Source organism: Chiloscyllium punctatum, chromosome 22 (genome assembly GCF_047496795.1).
Source record: "Chiloscyllium punctatum isolate Juve2018m chromosome 22, sChiPun1.3, whole genome shotgun sequence".
Lineage (NCBI taxonomy): Eukaryota > Metazoa > Chordata > Chondrichthyes > Orectolobiformes > Hemiscylliidae > Chiloscyllium > Chiloscyllium punctatum.
Genome location: NC_092760.1, coordinates 58,056,471 through 58,074,204, shown reverse-complemented (window position 1 = coordinate 58,074,204; position 17,734 = coordinate 58,056,471). Strand labels below are relative to the sequence as shown.

General features: G+C 38.2%; 1 protein-coding gene across 1 annotated transcript; it reads left to right on the top strand.

Moving 5' to 3' along the window:
* Window positions 1-930: 930 nt before the first annotated feature.
* LOC140493367 (uncharacterized) lies at window positions 931-11,556 on the top strand. Its single transcript, XM_072591765.1, has 3 exons — window positions 931-1,102; window positions 5,712-6,577; window positions 10,083-11,556. The coding sequence occupies exons 1-3, from the start codon at window positions 1,000-1,002 to the stop codon at window positions 10,287-10,289; spliced, it is 1,176 nt and encodes a 391-aa protein (XP_072447866.1). The 5' UTR covers window positions 931-999; the 3' UTR covers window positions 10,290-11,556.
* The last annotated feature ends 6,178 nt before the right edge of the window (window positions 11,557-17,734 follow it).

The following is a 17,734-nucleotide window of genomic DNA, read 5'->3' as shown; positions in this document are numbered from 1 at the left end:
ATAAACGAAATCCTTTGTAATACGTTTAACTGTGTATATAATAGCTACTAATTGGAACTGTAGTTTTACAGTTCTGCTATGCAATAGGTTAGCTATTGAAACATTTGGCGAGTTCGGATATTTATTTTGGTTATGGATGTCAAATTACTATCAGTCGTTCGTAGGGGTGAAATTTCAATTCGGTTCAGCAAATAAGCACGTTGACGGTTAGGCGAAGAAATCTTCAGTCACTACCTGGCCCACATCCCTGTGAAGCCAGGCACACAGGAACGTGGTTGACTTTCAACTGTTCTCTGAAGCGGTTCGCAAGGAGCTCAGCTGGAAATCATACAATCTTGTTCTGCAATCTGCGACCAGCACGAGGCCCTGTAAAAATTGGGAGAGCTTTTCTACTCACTAGTAAATGCCTGACACGGGTACACTCATGAATTTCTACAACTGCATTATCGCTATTCTTGAACATTATAGATTGAAGGGTTTTTTTTACATACCAAGAGGTGAGGTTGAGGTTAATGATAAACGCTGATCACATTGGATAGCAGATTAGATTCATATTGTCCCCAGTCTTGATGCTCCTTGTTATATTTTGCAGTCTTTTCATTCATTGTAGATCAAGGATAACAGTTATAGACGCAGTTTAGGGGTGGTTTCCTGTGTGACGTGTGGAAATTTTGCTCAAAGTGAGAAAACCACGCTGCTTCGAGCTGTTCCGTTTCAATAAGGAGTTGAGCTCTGATAATTAAGTAATCCAGTTCCACCATTCGCTAATCAGCATTGCTGATTTTGAAAACCGGTCAGAGTGGACTGACTATATAATAGGTTGATACGTGATTAGACAGGATTGGATAATAACAGTGAGAATCCTGTTGCACAACATACTATTTTAAGAGAAAAGAGAGCACTCCGGATCGTTTTCGTTTGTTTGTTTGACTATATCGGAACTTAGCTGCTGATTGACGCGGTTCTGGTAAACGCATATGTACATTGAAAACTCTCTTCATGAGCAGCGTTGTCGCTTCATTTTCTGTGCTATGGCATCTCGGAGTTGCTCTGATGGGTGGTCTTACAGAATTCTTTGGATTATCAATAAGACTGCACGCAGGTAGGTGGAATACGAGTATTTGCCAGAGAGAATGCAGTGTGAAAACCTCGAAACATGTTCGTGCACTTTCGAGTGATTAGGACCAGACCTGGGTAGCAAAGTAGACACAATTGGTACTTTCCTAAAAGTTCTGTTGTCGTCGGGCTGTTGGAAGTTCTTCCCCACCTGAACTGAGATTATAAAACAGAATATGCTGAAGAGGGGGCGACAAACTGAAGTAGCCGCTCTGGAGCGCCGACTAAGCTAGAATAGTTGTACTACTGCTCTCACCCTCCCTTTCTCTCTCACTCTCAGCGGGTTGATGACCATTTTCAAGCCTCGAAGTGCCACCACAGTGGAGATGGTGTTGGCTCAACTGCATTAAATTCGCATTAATTTGTTTCCAAGTGTTGCTGGCTCCTAGACTTTAGCGGACTCCCAGACTGCTGCTCTTGATTTTATCCTTTTTAAAAAAAGGAGCATAAAGTGTTAAACTTGTTTGTGCCATTCCTATGTTGTCTAAAATGCCCCTTTTTTTTGTTTGGTATAGTTTCTAATTACTTGTTCCCCTGCACAGTGGAAAGGGAAACTCCGTTCTGTGTACTTCCCTTGGGTTGTTTTCTGCATGGTTCTGGGTCCATGTAATTACATCATCCTTTCTAAGCACATGTCGGTGTTTGCAAAGAGGAATACTTAACATGTATGCAGTATTAAATTCAATATTCAGTTTATAAACTTGAAACATTTTTGAGCTACATTTGAAGCAAGTGTTTCATTTCTAGTTCTGCATCACAAATGAGATTTGTGTTTTTTATTTTGGTTTCAGCCACATTATAGGTAAATGGTTAACTTGCTTCAGACTTTTGAGCCATTGAAAATGAACCTGCAAGAACCTTGACTCTCAACATTAAATTTAGTCCACTTAGCACGGTAGGGTAGAGAGTCTGTGGAAGTCTTTGCTGCTGAGACTGGGTTACGATAAGGAATCAAGGGCTATAGCAAAAGGCAGGATAGTGGACTTCTAGACTATCAGCCATAATCTCATTGAATGGTGGATCAGACTCGAGACTGGCCTACTTTCACTCCAATGTCTTATTCTATCTGTCATTGTTTCCAATATGAATCATAGCTCCTGGAATCCTCCCCTCTCATTCCACGTTGACCTCCACCTTGGCAACAAGCAGGCAAAACAGCCTTTGAAACTCCTCAATGGCATGGAACAACACTTATTCCCATGATTATGCTGTCTGATATCATTGGAACATTTGTTTTTACTACTCCCCAACCCATTTCTGTACCACAGTGGCATAGATGGTTGAATCCAGAAAATAGACTGTGCTTTTATCCACGTGAGCAGCACAAAAATCTTGAGACTTGCATGTGAACAGGACCAAGAACCCTGTAGCATTGCACATTGAGTCCCGTTTACCTGACTGACTCACAATCAGGGGTTTGTACAGCCAGTTGGTTTCTTACTGTGAAATCCAGGCCATTAATGTCTGCTGAATTCTTACTGTCAAATGAAGTGGTGGCATACAGGGCTTAAGCACGTTTGGATGATAGTAGTGGTTGTGGGAATGGGTCGAGTCTTGAACTAAGTCAGGATACTGGCTTACAATCATTATCCAATAGATTTTGCAGTCTAACATATCCTTATAGATGTTGGGTTAGTTATGATGCCATTAATAGTTGAATATTGTAATGCTCTCTGTCCAGTCAGACATGTCCAAATGTCAACACAACTTCATAAGAAATTGAAGGACTAGTGTTGTCCATACTACTGTATGGTAGTGTGAAGAAGAACCTGTATGAGAGCAGGTAGGGAAGGATGTGTGAATACAGCAGGACATTTTAGGGTATCTGACAAATCATCTGAGTCTCTTTAATAGTTCGGTATACTTTAATGACAATACTGCATTTTGACTCCATGAGATCATGTAGAATCATTTCATTTCAAATGTATTTTATATGATGGGCTAATCATCTCTAAATATGTATTATACCTAAAGGGGTTTTGTTTTGTTCTCTATTGAACTTAACAAGTCTATTCAGATAGCAATTGAATAATTGATAATTGAAGCTATGTCAACTCTTTTTTTTCAAAGGAGTGGTGGGATTGGGGGAGTGACAACCTATTCACTGCAACAATTTTAGATTTTGTGATGAACAATGAGATTTGGTACAATGGACCAATTTGGATGCGAGCTATTTGAATGTTGCATTGTTGGCTTTGTTTCTATTGAAGTTATCACTATAAATAGACCCATTCAAATTCTAAATTCTTCAGACTTGGAGGATTTTTTTCCCCACTAGAGAATGGGAAAATGTGTAACCTTACTGAATAGTCAAAGGTCTTGTTGAGAAAGATCACTGTTGAAGGGCCATTCAGTTGTCCAACTCTCTGTGGCTCAAAGTGAGCATAAGTCGAGAGTGTCCTGTTTTGTTTTTACAACTAAAGAACCTCCTGAAAAATATCAGTTCCAACTAGTTTTTGCAGAGAGGGAAAAAAAACATGTTATTATTTAGGACCTTACTTATCTTTCTTAGATAATTTTCATGAATAAAGTATTTTAAAGCCATCCTAGTTATCTGACTCATATCGAACTATTAATCTAGAAGTTTAGACTAATGTTACCTGGAGATGGGTTCAAAACCCACTATATCAGCTTGTGGAATTTAAGTTCAATTTATAAATCTGGAATATAAAGCTTATCTTAGTAATGGGCACTACGAAGCTCTCCTCTACGAAGCTCTCCTGAAAGAAATCTATCATACTTACCTGGTCTGGCCCACACATGATTGCAAATGACAGCAATGTGGTTGACACACAAACTACTCTCTGAACTGGCTTTGTCAGCCATTCAATTCAAGGACCATCTGAATGGGCCATAAATATTGACATTACCAGTGATTCCCATATCCCTTTCAAGATTTTTCCATTTTAAAAAAAAAAAAAAAAATCTGGAATACATGAATGCACTGTAAAACTGTTTGGTCTCTCTCTTCCAAAAAAAATAGTGTGAAGATTTGGATTGGAGGCTGGGGAAACAACCATTCAAAACTTCTATGCTGCAATCCCAAATGTAAGATGCACTTGAAGGGAATACCAGTGTTGTAGTTCTGTAGTCTGTTCTGGTTGTAAAGACTCTATCCCAATAAAGGAATGGAATTTTACTTTCAGTATTCTGTTAAAGTTACTCTTTGAGACGGCTTAGGAAATCCCTGATGGACTTGACCTGTAAGCCTGTTTTGGAGATTGAACTCTGTGGTAGTCAGGAATATAAAACTCTTAGAGTCATAGATATGTACAGCATGGAAACCAGACCGGTCCATGCTGACCAGATATCCCAACCCAATCTAGTCCCAGTTTACATTATTACCTCTTATTTACCAATGGCATCAATGTTACAGTTTAACATAAATACCTTCAAGTCAGGCTTGAGCTAAGGTTTTAAAACCATTAGCAGAGTAGTGGCAGCAGCTTTTATGCCTCTGCTGTCTCAGGCTATTCTCTTTATTGTTGCAAACAAGCTGTCTTTATACAGAAATTGGTATAAAAATTATAAAAACACCACATGTCCTTAATCAGATAAGCAGCAATAAAATGGCAAAAGTTTGCAGAGGAAGAGAAACTCATTGACAGGTCTGAGTATGCTTGACTTATTAAGCTATGTGCACAAAATGGGAACCCTGATCAAGCCAAGCCAAATGGCCAATTGCTTTTGCTAGATAAGCTTCCCTTTTAACAGTACTTCATAAACGGAGACTAGTCTAAACCATGTGGAAAAGGTCATGAGGTAGCCTCATTCGGGTAATATGCCCAGTTGTCCAGTATCTTTGTCCTACAAAATGACTTTTTTCTTTTTAAAATAATCTTAGACTCTGACAATGCAAATTAAATTCATTACATTCCCAGATCTTGAACTCCAGAGAACAACACACGTGTGTCTGTCTCACATACATCAACATCTTCCAACTTTCTTACTATGTCAGTTTCAGCCTTTGTGTTTTCCAAGCTTCTAAGGGTAATGTAACATTCACATTCCAGAACAGTCAAAATTAGGCAGCTGAGCTTCATTTAAGTTCAAACTGCTCAGTGTGGTATATCTGCAAATGTATCAGGATTGTTCTATTCTATGCATAATCCACTCAGCTTATTAAACTACAAGTTATTTTCCTGTTGAGTATGAGATTTGTTAATAGTCTTCAATTTAAACCAGAAGCTCAGTTATCCAACATCCCACTGAAATATGTGCAGCTTCCAGCCCCCAGGGTGAGAAGGAAGTACTGCCACACATTCCTCAAGTGAACAAATATTATCACTTTATCCATTGACACTAAGAACACATGTCCTTAATTCCTCTAAACAAATGTACACCCCCTTCCCTCACCCCGTGGTTAAGTGCTTTCCTGTATCTCCTGTAGCAGATGTGTCAAGCTTCAAGCTTTCTCAACCCCTCCGTAATGTTGGAAAGGACTAAAAGAAAACTGAAGTGTTCTACGCTTGGCCTTGTGCATGATTTATTCCATCCTAATATTTATATCAATCAATGCTTGGTATGTCTTTATTTTTGATCAGTGGATGTTATGCCATTCCTGTCAATCTGATCTTGAATTTTATATTTTACAGTTCTTCAGTTATGCAGAGCAGTGCTTAATCAGCTTGTAGAAGAGAATCCATTAAACAGCAGTCAGGTTGAAGATGTTAAAAGAATTGACAAAAAATTATTGATCTTCCCCTGGTTTGGAAGAATGAATACTAATGAAAGAAGTAGTGTTCAATATGGGTGTAAACAACAAGATAACCTAACTACTGCACAGTTTAACTCAACCAAATTCAACCAAATCGAAATTACCAGCAAAGGACCTTCCAAGTCTCCAATTACATTAGAAGATCATTTTACACAATGTACTGAGTGGAACTGCAGCCAGCATTATCTGAACAAATTTAACCAAGATCATTTTGAGCATCATGAGTGTGTGGCTATCAATCATTTCAGCTGTCATTGTATGATTCCAAAACATTCAATATCTCCATCAGAATGGAACAAGATGATGACTAATAGAGAAGATCACAATTCTACTGATAGCGAAGAGTGGGAGGACTCGGAGGAAGATTCTGAAATAGTATGTAGCAGTGATGATTCACTTAGTGATGTGAGTGATCAAGAACTGAATGAAATGCCCTGGAAATCTTCCTTCATTGCAGACTCTGATAATCCTTTGAACTTCACAGCTTGTCTTAGCAGCTCTTCTACAAAAAGGAAAGCAAGTTTGGATTTGAATACACAGGGTTTACTAGAATGTGAGAGTGGAAGAAAAAGCTTAATCAAAGTAAAATTCTCAACTTTACAAAAACCAGTATTACCACAGATACATTTTAGACACTACTGTATACCTGAAACTGGAGAGATTATCAGATTTTGTACAAGGAAAGTGTCAGCAAAATCTGTAAAAGGAGAGGACAACAAAGTGGAAAAACCATCTGTTAAGAAGGTAGGTCATCTCAATAATGCCTGTCTCTTGATCACTCTACTTATCTGCTCCAACAGCTTTCTAACCGTCTTTGGTTTCATTACAGCGGAATGTATAAACAGAAAATACTAAATTGGGCAGCATCCATGGACTAGGAAATAGTTTAATGTTTCAAATTGCTGGTATTTTATTATTACCTCACTTATTTTCCATCAGCTTCCCTTTTGGTCGTTTAATCACTTGTAGTTCCTGTCGTGCTCATGTCGCTTGACTTGTAATTGAGAGGCACAATGATTTGGGGACAATTCAAATGCAAGCCTAGTAATGAGTGAAATTTAAACTCTATTAGTAAAATTTTCCAAATGAACATTGGTCACTTTCGTGGTAATCATTACTATCCTTATTGTTTTTTAAAAAATAAAACCCATGTGGTTCACCAATGTTTTCTTATTGCAGGAAATCTGTCATTCTTGACTGGTCTCGTCTGTGTGTGATTTCAAGCACCTGACAATGTGATTTAACACTTAAGTACCCTCTGAAATGCCCTACTGTGTGACTCAATTCAGGGAGAACAAGGGATAGGCAACAAGTATTGTCCTTGCCAATGATGCCCACATCACATGAAAGAGTAAAGGAGACAAAAATCCTTTCTCCTCCCCACTTTATCTGTTTTTGTAATTTGCCTTAAGTATTTATCTCTGTCTCCCATTCTGATAGTCTGTTAGCTTGAAGTATTTTGATGCTGCTCATCTTGCTGAGTATTCTTATCTTTGCAGTTTTTTTTTAATGTTAAGCTTTTTTTAAAAAAAAAATCCTCGTGTCCACCTATCTTATTCTACAGAACTCAGTTTTATGTGGTCATTTTACCTCCAACTCTGTAAAGGGTCAAGGCTGTATTACAGAAAGAGGATCTTCTTGAAGCCTACCTCTAGTCTCATCTTGACTTCAAAACACTATTCATTGTCCAATAAACTTAGAATGGCCTATTTCTCTGCTGTAACCATTCAGCCTGTCTTTCTATACCTGATCTCTGCAAGAGCAACTCAGCTAATTCTACTCCCATGCCTTTTCTGTAGCACTAATAATCTTTTATCTTCAAATAATTGTCCAGCTCTTTCTTTAAATATATCTTGACCACACACTGAAACAGTGCATTCCGGGTCCTCACCATCTCCTGTGTAAAATGGTTTCCCTTGTGTTGCCTCTGCTACTTCTATTCTTAAATATTGATGTCCTTTTGGTTCTTGATACTACTTCCATTGGAAACTGATAATCCCTATCTATTGTTCTAAAGCCATGATTTTGAACATCTCTGAAAAAATGGGAGAAACTGAAGACTGCAGATGCTGGAGATCAGAGTCCAGAGTGTGGTGCAGCATTCTCCTGCTCCTCTGATGCTGCCTGACCTGCTGTGCATCTCAGAGAATATGGTATTTTCTTAATGCTACAAATAGCTGAGGTGGTTGTTTTGTTTAATCTAGCCTTCTAATTCTGACACTATTTTTGTAAAACCTTTCTGCACACTAACCAATACTCTTTTTTTTTAATATATATCCTTCCAAAACTTTGGAACTCCGGGTTTGACGTCAGTAGAGGCCAAATCAGAATTTTGTTGGAGTTCTTCATAATCTTAGTTTTTAACACCTTGTGAAATTATTCATAAAGCCTAGGATTGCATGCTTTAGTAATCACTTTATCAACCATCCTCTTTAACAACTTGCACCCAAAAATCACTGTCTGATTACTCTTGGTCTCCCTTAGAATTGGACCCATTATTTTATGTTGATTCTTCTCCATCTGTACCATGTTCAAATGTTCCACCTTATCTTGAAAACTTTATTATCCTCAATGTTCATAATATTTCCAATTCTTTTGCTCATCTAGAAATTTTGAAACAGTGCTCTGTACACTCTGTCTCATAGGAGAAAGTGATGACTGCAGATGTTGGAGATCAGAGTCAAAAAGTGCAGCACTGGAAAAGCACAGCCGGTCAGGCAGCATCTGAGGAGCAAGATAATCCGTGTTTCAAGCATGAGCTCTTGAGGAATCATTCTCATAGATCAAGAGGAACAGTGGCTGATCTTTGCAGTCACCGTTGACCTTTCTTTGTCATTTCTATTCATGCTGTTACTGTCCCTTTTTATTCCATGCATTTTGACTTTCCTAAGAAGCCTATTAAGTTGGCCTTTAGCAAAAGCTTTTTGAAAGTCCATGTTACCACAAGCAAAAATGTAATCAAATTATTCCAAATGTGAAACGAAAGTGTTATTGGAGAATCTCAGCAAGTCCAGCAGCATTTGCAGAGAGACATGATTTAATGCTTTTGAGTCCAGTGATCCTTCAGACCGGAGTATTATCGAGAAAATGGTATTTATGCTGATGATGAGCTGGGGAAGTTGGGGGTGGGGGTTGGAGGAGTGAAGAGATAGATGGAGATTGAGCCCAGAGTGAAAAAGAAGAAAAAGTATAAGTACACAAAGGGATATTTGTTTGTAAGTCAGGGGAGAAAATAAATTAGGCTATAATAGGACTGAGTGGGCGAAAAAGGGTTGGCTGTGCTGAAAGCAATTCACATCATAACAGGAATTGGAATATGGGGATGGGTAAAAGATGTGGAAGTAGGTGGTCCAGCTGTAAAGTTATTGAACTTGATATTGAGTTTTGAAAGCCACGAGGTCACCAAGTGGAAGATGAGATCCTCTAGCTTACACTCTGCCTTGGATCACTGCAGCAGGCTGGAAACACGATATTTGCATGGAAACACGATGGTGTGATAAGTGAGGTCAGTTGAAAGCGCAGAATCATTATTACGGACAGAGCATAGGTACTCTGCATAATTGTTAGCCAGTCTGCATTTCACTCCTCCAGTGTAGAGGAGACCACATTGTGATCAGCGAATACAGTGGTCTCCTGGTTGACCACTTTGTGGAGCACTGACTTAGTCTGTAAAAACTGTGTTCGTCACTTACAATGTGGACTCCATGCTGATTGTTTGCAAGAATGGTTGAGCACCTCAGAACAGTATTTGCACCATTAAATATTATTCAACTACTAGAAATCATTTTGTAAATAAGCTGGGCTGTATTGGGAATTATGGTAAAAACAATGACTGCAGATGCTGGAAACCAAATTCTGGATTAGTGGTGCTGGAAGAGCACAGCAGTTCAGGCAGCATCCAAGTAGCTTCGAAATCGATGTTTTGGGCAAAAGCCCTATGAAGGGCTTTTGCCCGAAACATCGATTTCGAAGCTACTTGGATGCTGCCTGAACTGCTGTGCTCTTCCAGCACCACTAATCCTGTATTGGGAATTATGCCAAAACCAATTTTAAGGTCATCAGCTGGGTTTAGTATGATGTATTTGTATGATTCAGTAGCAATACATATTCTCAGGACTCTGTTTTATCTATTCAAAACTAATTTGTACGTGTGTTTGATTTTGAAACTGTTTAGGTCAGCAAATTTCAGAAATTTACATAGCATTTCACTCTGAGAGTTTACTTTTTTATTTTTGCTTTTGTTTTTCAGGTCAGATTTTCTCCTTTCGTTGAAGTTCACAAAATGGTCACATGGTCCTTTGCATCAAGGGAAGCACGCAAGGGCCAATGGATGCAGATAGCTCTCGACAGGATGAGATTTCTGGACAGAATTCAGGCTACAGAGGAGGCTATTGGTTACTGTTTACAGACAAATCACAGGAACAAAATATTGGAAAGAAATTCACAGCTATTCTAGATTTGAGGGATCCTTACCTGTACTTAGTCCCCAAAATACTTCATGGATATACTCTCTAAAGTGACAGTTAAGCACATGATTTGCTGGTTACAATACTGAGTAAGAATGACTAGGACCATTCAGTACAGTGAGATTTGCATTAATCATATTTCCACATAAAACTTGAATTCTTGTCATATAGACCACAATTTCATTAAGTATTTGTTCAGGGCCACAAAACTCAGTACGTGTATGATACTCTGGAATACATTTATGGTCCAGCTGAGTTTCTGCAGATTTGTCTGTTTGGGGAGGCATTTCTGCTCAACTGGTATGGGTGCGTAGGAAGGGAGCATGAAGTGCTGATCATTACTTTGGTAAGTTGGCAAATCCTGTATTTTTAATTAAACCATTTAATTATGGTAAAGAACACAGACAGCATTATCTTGTTTGAATAGTAAGGGGTGGAAAGAAAATGATAGCGAATCCTCAATTAAATTGCAACAATTGCAGATGTAAAAAAAGTGGGTAGCTGAGCACTGTGGTGTAGGCAACAAACTCTCCAGTTGTTTTGGTCCATGTATGATTAATGCAGAGCAATGACCTTGTATCAAATTGGCAGTCTAATAATAATCTAGTAAAGCATTTGAATAGTTTATTCAACATAATGCCATGACGAATATTGAAGTAAGTGTTAGTGATTGTTGCTTTTGCTTTTTTTTTTGCAACTCAATCTTGCTGGAACAAATTGCCTGTGGAAGAATAAATTAAGTATCTGAAGATCTTGTGTTGCAGTGGTAGGTCCCTTTCTCTGATTCAGGTGGCTTGGTTGCAACACCAATCTGCTTTAAAGCTGTGTAGTACTATCTGTGAGCAAGTTGATTTTGAAAATGTTTGCTTAAATGAAGTGCTGTTATGGGTGCCTCCTAAGACATGAATTGGTTGTTTTCTCCATACTTTGAGTTCCTGGTTTTGTTGCAGTAGTCATTCAAACAAAACTGCTCCGCATCTGCATCCTTTCAAGCAGACCAGCAGGAGATTGTGCTTGACCTGTTGGCTGAAGTCACTTGGTCCTACCTGTACAGATTGCTGTTGTTGATCTCTACAGATTGTTTATAGCCATTTGAGGAAATTTCTGCACTTGAAATTCAAGTTTCTGTTGGCAGTCGGTGCTTATAATGATGCACTGAGTCCATAGCAGCAGGACCTCAAATTAGTGCACAACCACTCTGACTGAAATAGCTTTGGCACACAAAGGTAGCATTGGAAGTTTTGGGTAAAAATATCTCATGGTGTTTTATGTGCTCATAATCAAATCCTGAGTGAAATACTCAATTCTCACATTGAAAGTTTTATTGTATCTTGTGTAAATTGTACAAAACTAATGTTTTGATTTTCTATATTAAATATTGCTTTCATGTTTTTGTTCGGATCAACATTACTGTTGTGTGTATTTGTCTCTGCAAATGGAATATTTTGAACATGTGCTCCTTTAAAAAAATTAGTAGGCCAGCATACTGAAGCAGTAGTTAAGAGGGAAATGAGGAACCCATTTTTGTTTCCATTAATCATTAGTCCTTGCTCGAGTCCACAAATGGTTACAACAAAACAACAAAGAAGTAATGTAAAGCTTTGCTAAATGTTTTTTGTGAAAGGTATATGTTACAGCTGTTGGGTATTTCTTTAGATTTAGCATTCATGACCTTGCTTGTAGAGGACCATTTGCCTGAAAACAGGAGTTGGTAATGAACCTGTTCTTTACTTTAAAATCAATGTAAATATCTCAAGACCCCAAGACTTTAAATGAGAATCCTTATCAATGTATCTCACATTATTGCAATAGATCACCAGCTGCCATCTCTTCATTCTAAGAATCTGTTCAAAGTGCTTCTGTGCTTTCTGCAATGAATTTACCAGGCACATTAATTGATAAGTATTCTGTTCAGAGAGGTTTGTAGTAATTGCAAACTTTTCTAAACTTGGTCGCAGACACTTGTCATTAAACTGCTTTGAAACGTTTTCTTAATTTCTGCTTGGCTTTTTGATTCCACTGTCATTTTTGTTCTACTCTGCATCTCTAATGGCCTCAGGCTGACTGATCTTTGCAAATTGTGGTTGAAAATACAGCTCCAAGCTTACTAATATATGTTTAAGTTTGACTTTTAAATGTTGAACACTTTTTTGAGATAAATGCTCTGAAATATTAAGAATTTCAAAGTTTATGTCAAAATAGTTCTATTCAAGACAGATGGCTCAGTGGTTAGCACTGCTGCCTTGCAGCGCCAGGGACCTGGGTTCAATTCCATCCTCTGGTGACTGACTGTGTGGAGTTTGCACATTCTCCCTGTGTCTGTGTGGGTTTCCTCCGGGTGTTCCGGTTTCCTTCCATAGTCCAAAAATGTGCTGGTCAGGTGAATTGGCCATGCTAAATTGCCCATAGTGTTAGGTGCATTAGTAGGGGAATGGGTCTGGGTCAGTTACTCTTCGGAGGGTCGGTGTGGACTTGTTGGGCCAAAGTGCCTGTTTCCGCACTGTAGGGAATGTAATCTAATCTAATTATTGTTGCATTATTCATTTTAGCTGCTTTTATGCCATTTAAGTTGCAAACATTCATTTTGCCCCAGCCTGCATTCAACAACATCTTGGTGTATTTGTTTAGTGCAAATTGCAGGGATATACAAAAGATTGCGGTTTTATCATGCTGACTTGACACAGTTGGTGTCATTAATGATCTCCGAATCCAAATTGTTGCAGTGCTGACAGAAGCCATTTGTCCCATCATCTCTGTGCCAGCTCTGAACGTTTTGACTTGGTGCCAAACTCCTGCCTTTCCCCATAACCATACATATTGCAATTCATTAAATGATGGCTTCTTCAGTGCTGTGATTTAATCCACCTCCAGGCAGTGCATTCCAGATCCAACTATTTATGTAAAGTCTTTGCTCGCTTTGGAATTGCTTGTTTTGATATGACTTTACTGTGTGCCTTCTCATCTTCAATCCTTTTACAAGTAGGAACAATTCCTCCCTCCCAATTTTTCTTCACAGAAAACAATCCCAACATTTTCAATTAATCCTCATAACTAACATTTCTCAACATATAACAATTCTCATCAACCTCTTGCTCACTTTTCTCCAATGCATTTCCTAAAATGTCGCACCCTCAACTCTTTATGGTATTCCAGTTGAGGTCTGACCAGAGTTCTATACAATTCAGCATCGCCTCCCTAATTTTGAACACCCTGCCCCTATTAGTGAAACCTTGGAAACTTTAAAAACATTTTTTTAAACTTGACTTATCACCTTGAACGACTTATGCATCCAGGTATGTCAAACTCATACAGCATGAAAATAGACCCTTCCGTTCCAATCAGTTCAGGCTGACCATAATTCCAAACTAAACTAGTCACACCTGCCTGCACTTGGCTGTATTCCTTCAAACATTTCTTATTCATGTACTTATTCAAATGTTGCAAGTGTTGTATCTTTACCTGCATCCCATCACTCCCTTCAAAAGTTAATTCCATATACAAACAACCTTTTTTTTTAAAAGTAGTTGCCCCTCATGTCTTTAAATCTTTCCCTTCACCTTTTTAAAAATATGTCCCCGAGTCCTGAAATTACCCAACCTGTGGGGGAAAGACACTTACCATTCATCTTTATCTATACCACTCATTACCTGATGCACCTCTCTAAGGTCACCTCTCAACCTCCAATGCTCCAGTGAAAAATGTTCCAGCCTATTTAATGTCTCCTTCGAACTGAAATTATCCACTCTCAGCAGTACCTTGGTAATTTTTTTTCTGAATCCTCTAGCTTAATATCCTTCCCCTAAAAGGGTTACCAAAACTGGATACGGTACTCCAAAAAAAAGTTTTTTTTGTACAACCTCAACATTGTTCAGACCTTGCAGTATAGGAGTTGAGACAATGAAGTCAAGCATGTTACAGACCTTAACCACTATATCTATATGTGGTACAAACTTCAAAGAATGAAGTACATGAACCCGCAGGTTTCTCTATTCTGCGACACTACTCAAGGCCCTCCTATTAATTGTACAAGTCCCACCCTTGTTTTACCAAAATGCAAAACCTCACATTTTTCCAAATTCATCAACTGTTGTTCCTGTATAACATTTTTAAATAGTTTTTTTTTACATTTTACACATTCTTGCATGTTCTTTTCCACCAAAAAAAATCAATGCACACTTCCTCACATTTGAATTTTAATCTACTGTCTATCCATTCACTTCAACTTATTTATTTTTGAGGTTCTAAACTGTCGTCCTCTGTTTTCAATGTTCCCAAGCTCTTAAAAGTCTATGTATACCATATTGGCAACCTTGCCTTCATCAAACTTCTTTCATTGTTCCAAGTTAGACATTTTTAAAAGAAATCCTTGCTGATTCCCTTGAATTGGCCTGCATTTTCTGTGTAGCCACTAATTTAATTTAATCCAGACTAATTGTGGTTGTTGACTTGCTTGCTGAGCTGGTAAGTTTGTTTATAGATATTTTGTCACAATTCCAGGTAATGTTGTTCGTGCACCTCTGGTGAAACTTCAACATACAAGCTCAGTGAGCAAGTCAACAACCTCATCCACCAACTGAGCTGCAAATGTTCACTAATAGTGTTTCTAGAAGTTTCCTGACTGAAGTTAAAGTGAAATTGCTGGGCTTATCACTATATCCTTGTTCAAAAATGGTTATAATGTTTGCAATTTTCCAGTCTTCTAGCATCATCTGAGATTGCAAGATTGTTGTCATCGCATTTGCAATTTCTCGTATCTTTTGATATGCTTAGATTATATATCATCCACTCATGATACCTTGCCAATTTTAAGTCCTGATAACTTATTCAGTACCACCTCCTAATCAACGTTAAACATATAATGTGACAGAGTTCTGTCCTTTATCACCGTGGCCTGGGTAATATTTCTTCTTTATTTTACATCTGTCTTCTACGTATTCATTTACTTACTATCTCAGCCATGCCTCTTGCCTCCATGGGTAAATCCCCTTATTCTCCATTTAACACCTTTTTGACTGTTCATGTTCTAACATGGTACTTTTTTGATTTCCCTTTTTTATTTTGACTACCTGAGATTTTCTCCATATTCTCTTTTTTGCATCCTTTACTTTCTTTCTCACCTCCCTTCTGAGCTTTCTCTTCTGCTCAGGTTCATTCTCATTGGTATTTATCACACAAGAAATGTCCTCAACATACCAACTTTAACTTAATTTGTATCTCCTTTTGATATCCAAGGGGCTCTGGAATTTTTGTCCCACCTTCCCCTTTTGAGGGAATATATCTTGATTATGTTCAAGCCATCACTTCCATGAAAGTAGCCCATTATTTAGCAGTTGTTTTCCCATTAACCACTGGTTCCAATCTATCATGACCCCATTCCATTTTAGCCCCATTATACTCATCCTTCCACACTTAGAATATTCTTACTCTGGATTATTCAGTTAATTTTGCCATCATCATCCTCTACTTTATGACACAATGATCTCTGTCAGTTGATTTTCTTTGACCCACCTCATTCCCAAGAGGGAAATCTTTCTTTTAGATTGGACTGGATACATACTAGACAGTAATGGAGAGCGTCTGATCTGGTGAATGTGTAGAAAAGCCAAAAAGATGATATTGCAACCTTGGCAGTGATGAAAGAAATTAGAGTTAAGCAGCAGTAATACTTCACTGGGATTAAGTGAGTGTAATGGCTGTTGCTGGAGAAAATGCAGAATTTTTCCCTTTGCTGAATTTACTTACTTACAGCTTTTAAAATTTTTATTTTGTGTAGTAAGCTTATATTTCTTAGGAATTCTAATATTCAAATACCAGTGTGTCCATGATCCACATTGACCACTACAGCAAACAAGCAGCAAAAGTAAAACTTATGTTCAATCAAGCAATATTTCACTCCTGAGATCTGATTGTCTGGTATTACTATCAGCTGGAATCAACAGATTGGCGAAAGACAGAAGCTGGATTGCAGTGAGGGAAGAAAGGATCAAGCAAGAGATACACGTATGTATCAACTGCAGCTTGTCAATCAGAAGACATTGCATGATGAGGAGAAATGGGGTGTTCGAGGACCTTTGTAGGAACATACCATTATCTTCAATGGTATCAGTTATGCTGCTTACCATGGCCTCAGCTTTGGTTGCTTGAATAATGGAATCATTAATGGACTACTCCATCAGGCTGAGGATTTGCATGTGTTTTCACCTGCTGGTTAGGTGTTTCTACTTGTGTACTAAATTGTCATGTAGGAAAATTAGAAATGTGTCAATGAATGTGGTCTGAATGACTGTTTACTAGCTGACAGCATGTGTAAACTGAGAGCTATGTGTGAGTCTTCCAATAGTATAAACTGTGAGGCTAGTATTATGAAGATGTGGGGTGTACTGTACCTTAAAGCGAGTTAAAGGTAAAGCTACTTGACAGCACCAAGTGCTCTCAATAAAGTAACAATGTAACACTTGGTCAAAAGCTACATTATCTGGATGCCTGGAACAGATTCAAATTAGGCCAATCAGCTTAAATTATATTCTGAAACATACCAAATTCCAATCCAATTTGAACTGAGTATATGGCTTTTAAGATTGTCAAATGACTTAATCCGATGCTTTGGGAGTATAAGACTGAGAAAAATTGAACAGTTGAGAGGAGATCTGTACACTGCCCAGAAAATAGCTCTCTTATAAGATACCTTTATCAATCAGTAACCTGTGAAGCTATATCGCCAAGTAGAAGAGAAGACTACCAAAATACAGAGTAGAAGAAAAGCTGCTTGGTTTTGAGATAAGACATTTTGTTTTGTAAATCGTAATCAGGAGTTTTATTGGATTCTTCTTATAGAAGGGAAGGTAGGTTAGGGTAAGGACTTGTAAAAGTTGTTAGTTAATTATTTTCTGTTTATAATTTAAGAAATAAAGTTGCTAATTTTTACTTTAAATAGGTCTTAGCCACTTGAATTTTACAGATTACTGCACAAGATAAGTCTTTTCTGTATTGCTGGTTTTAAATTAAGCAGGAGAGTTTACCCATACCATAACAGTTTGGGGGCTCATCCAGGATTTGAACTGGATAAGACAGATTTGAATAGATTAGTGAAGGTAGTAAAGGAGACTCCAAGAAGAGCAAAGGAGCTGCAGGAGAATCCACAGCGTAGGTAGCGGCTGGGTTTGGAGTTAGTGCCTGATCTCTGCAAAGAATTTGCAATCTGTGGGTAAAGTTTACTCCAAGAATGGGGGGAGAAGGACAAGAAGTTTTAATTTTTGAGAGATACAGGAGCTACAGTCACTGAGAGTAAGGGATGAGCAAATATGCACTCTTCCTGATCTGTTACCCAAGAGTGTGGTAATTTGTGGGATAGATGGACAGAAATTTAGCATTCCCCTATGTAAGATGAGGTTGGAGTGCCAACTCAAGACTGGGGAAGTTAGTGTGAGTGATTGAC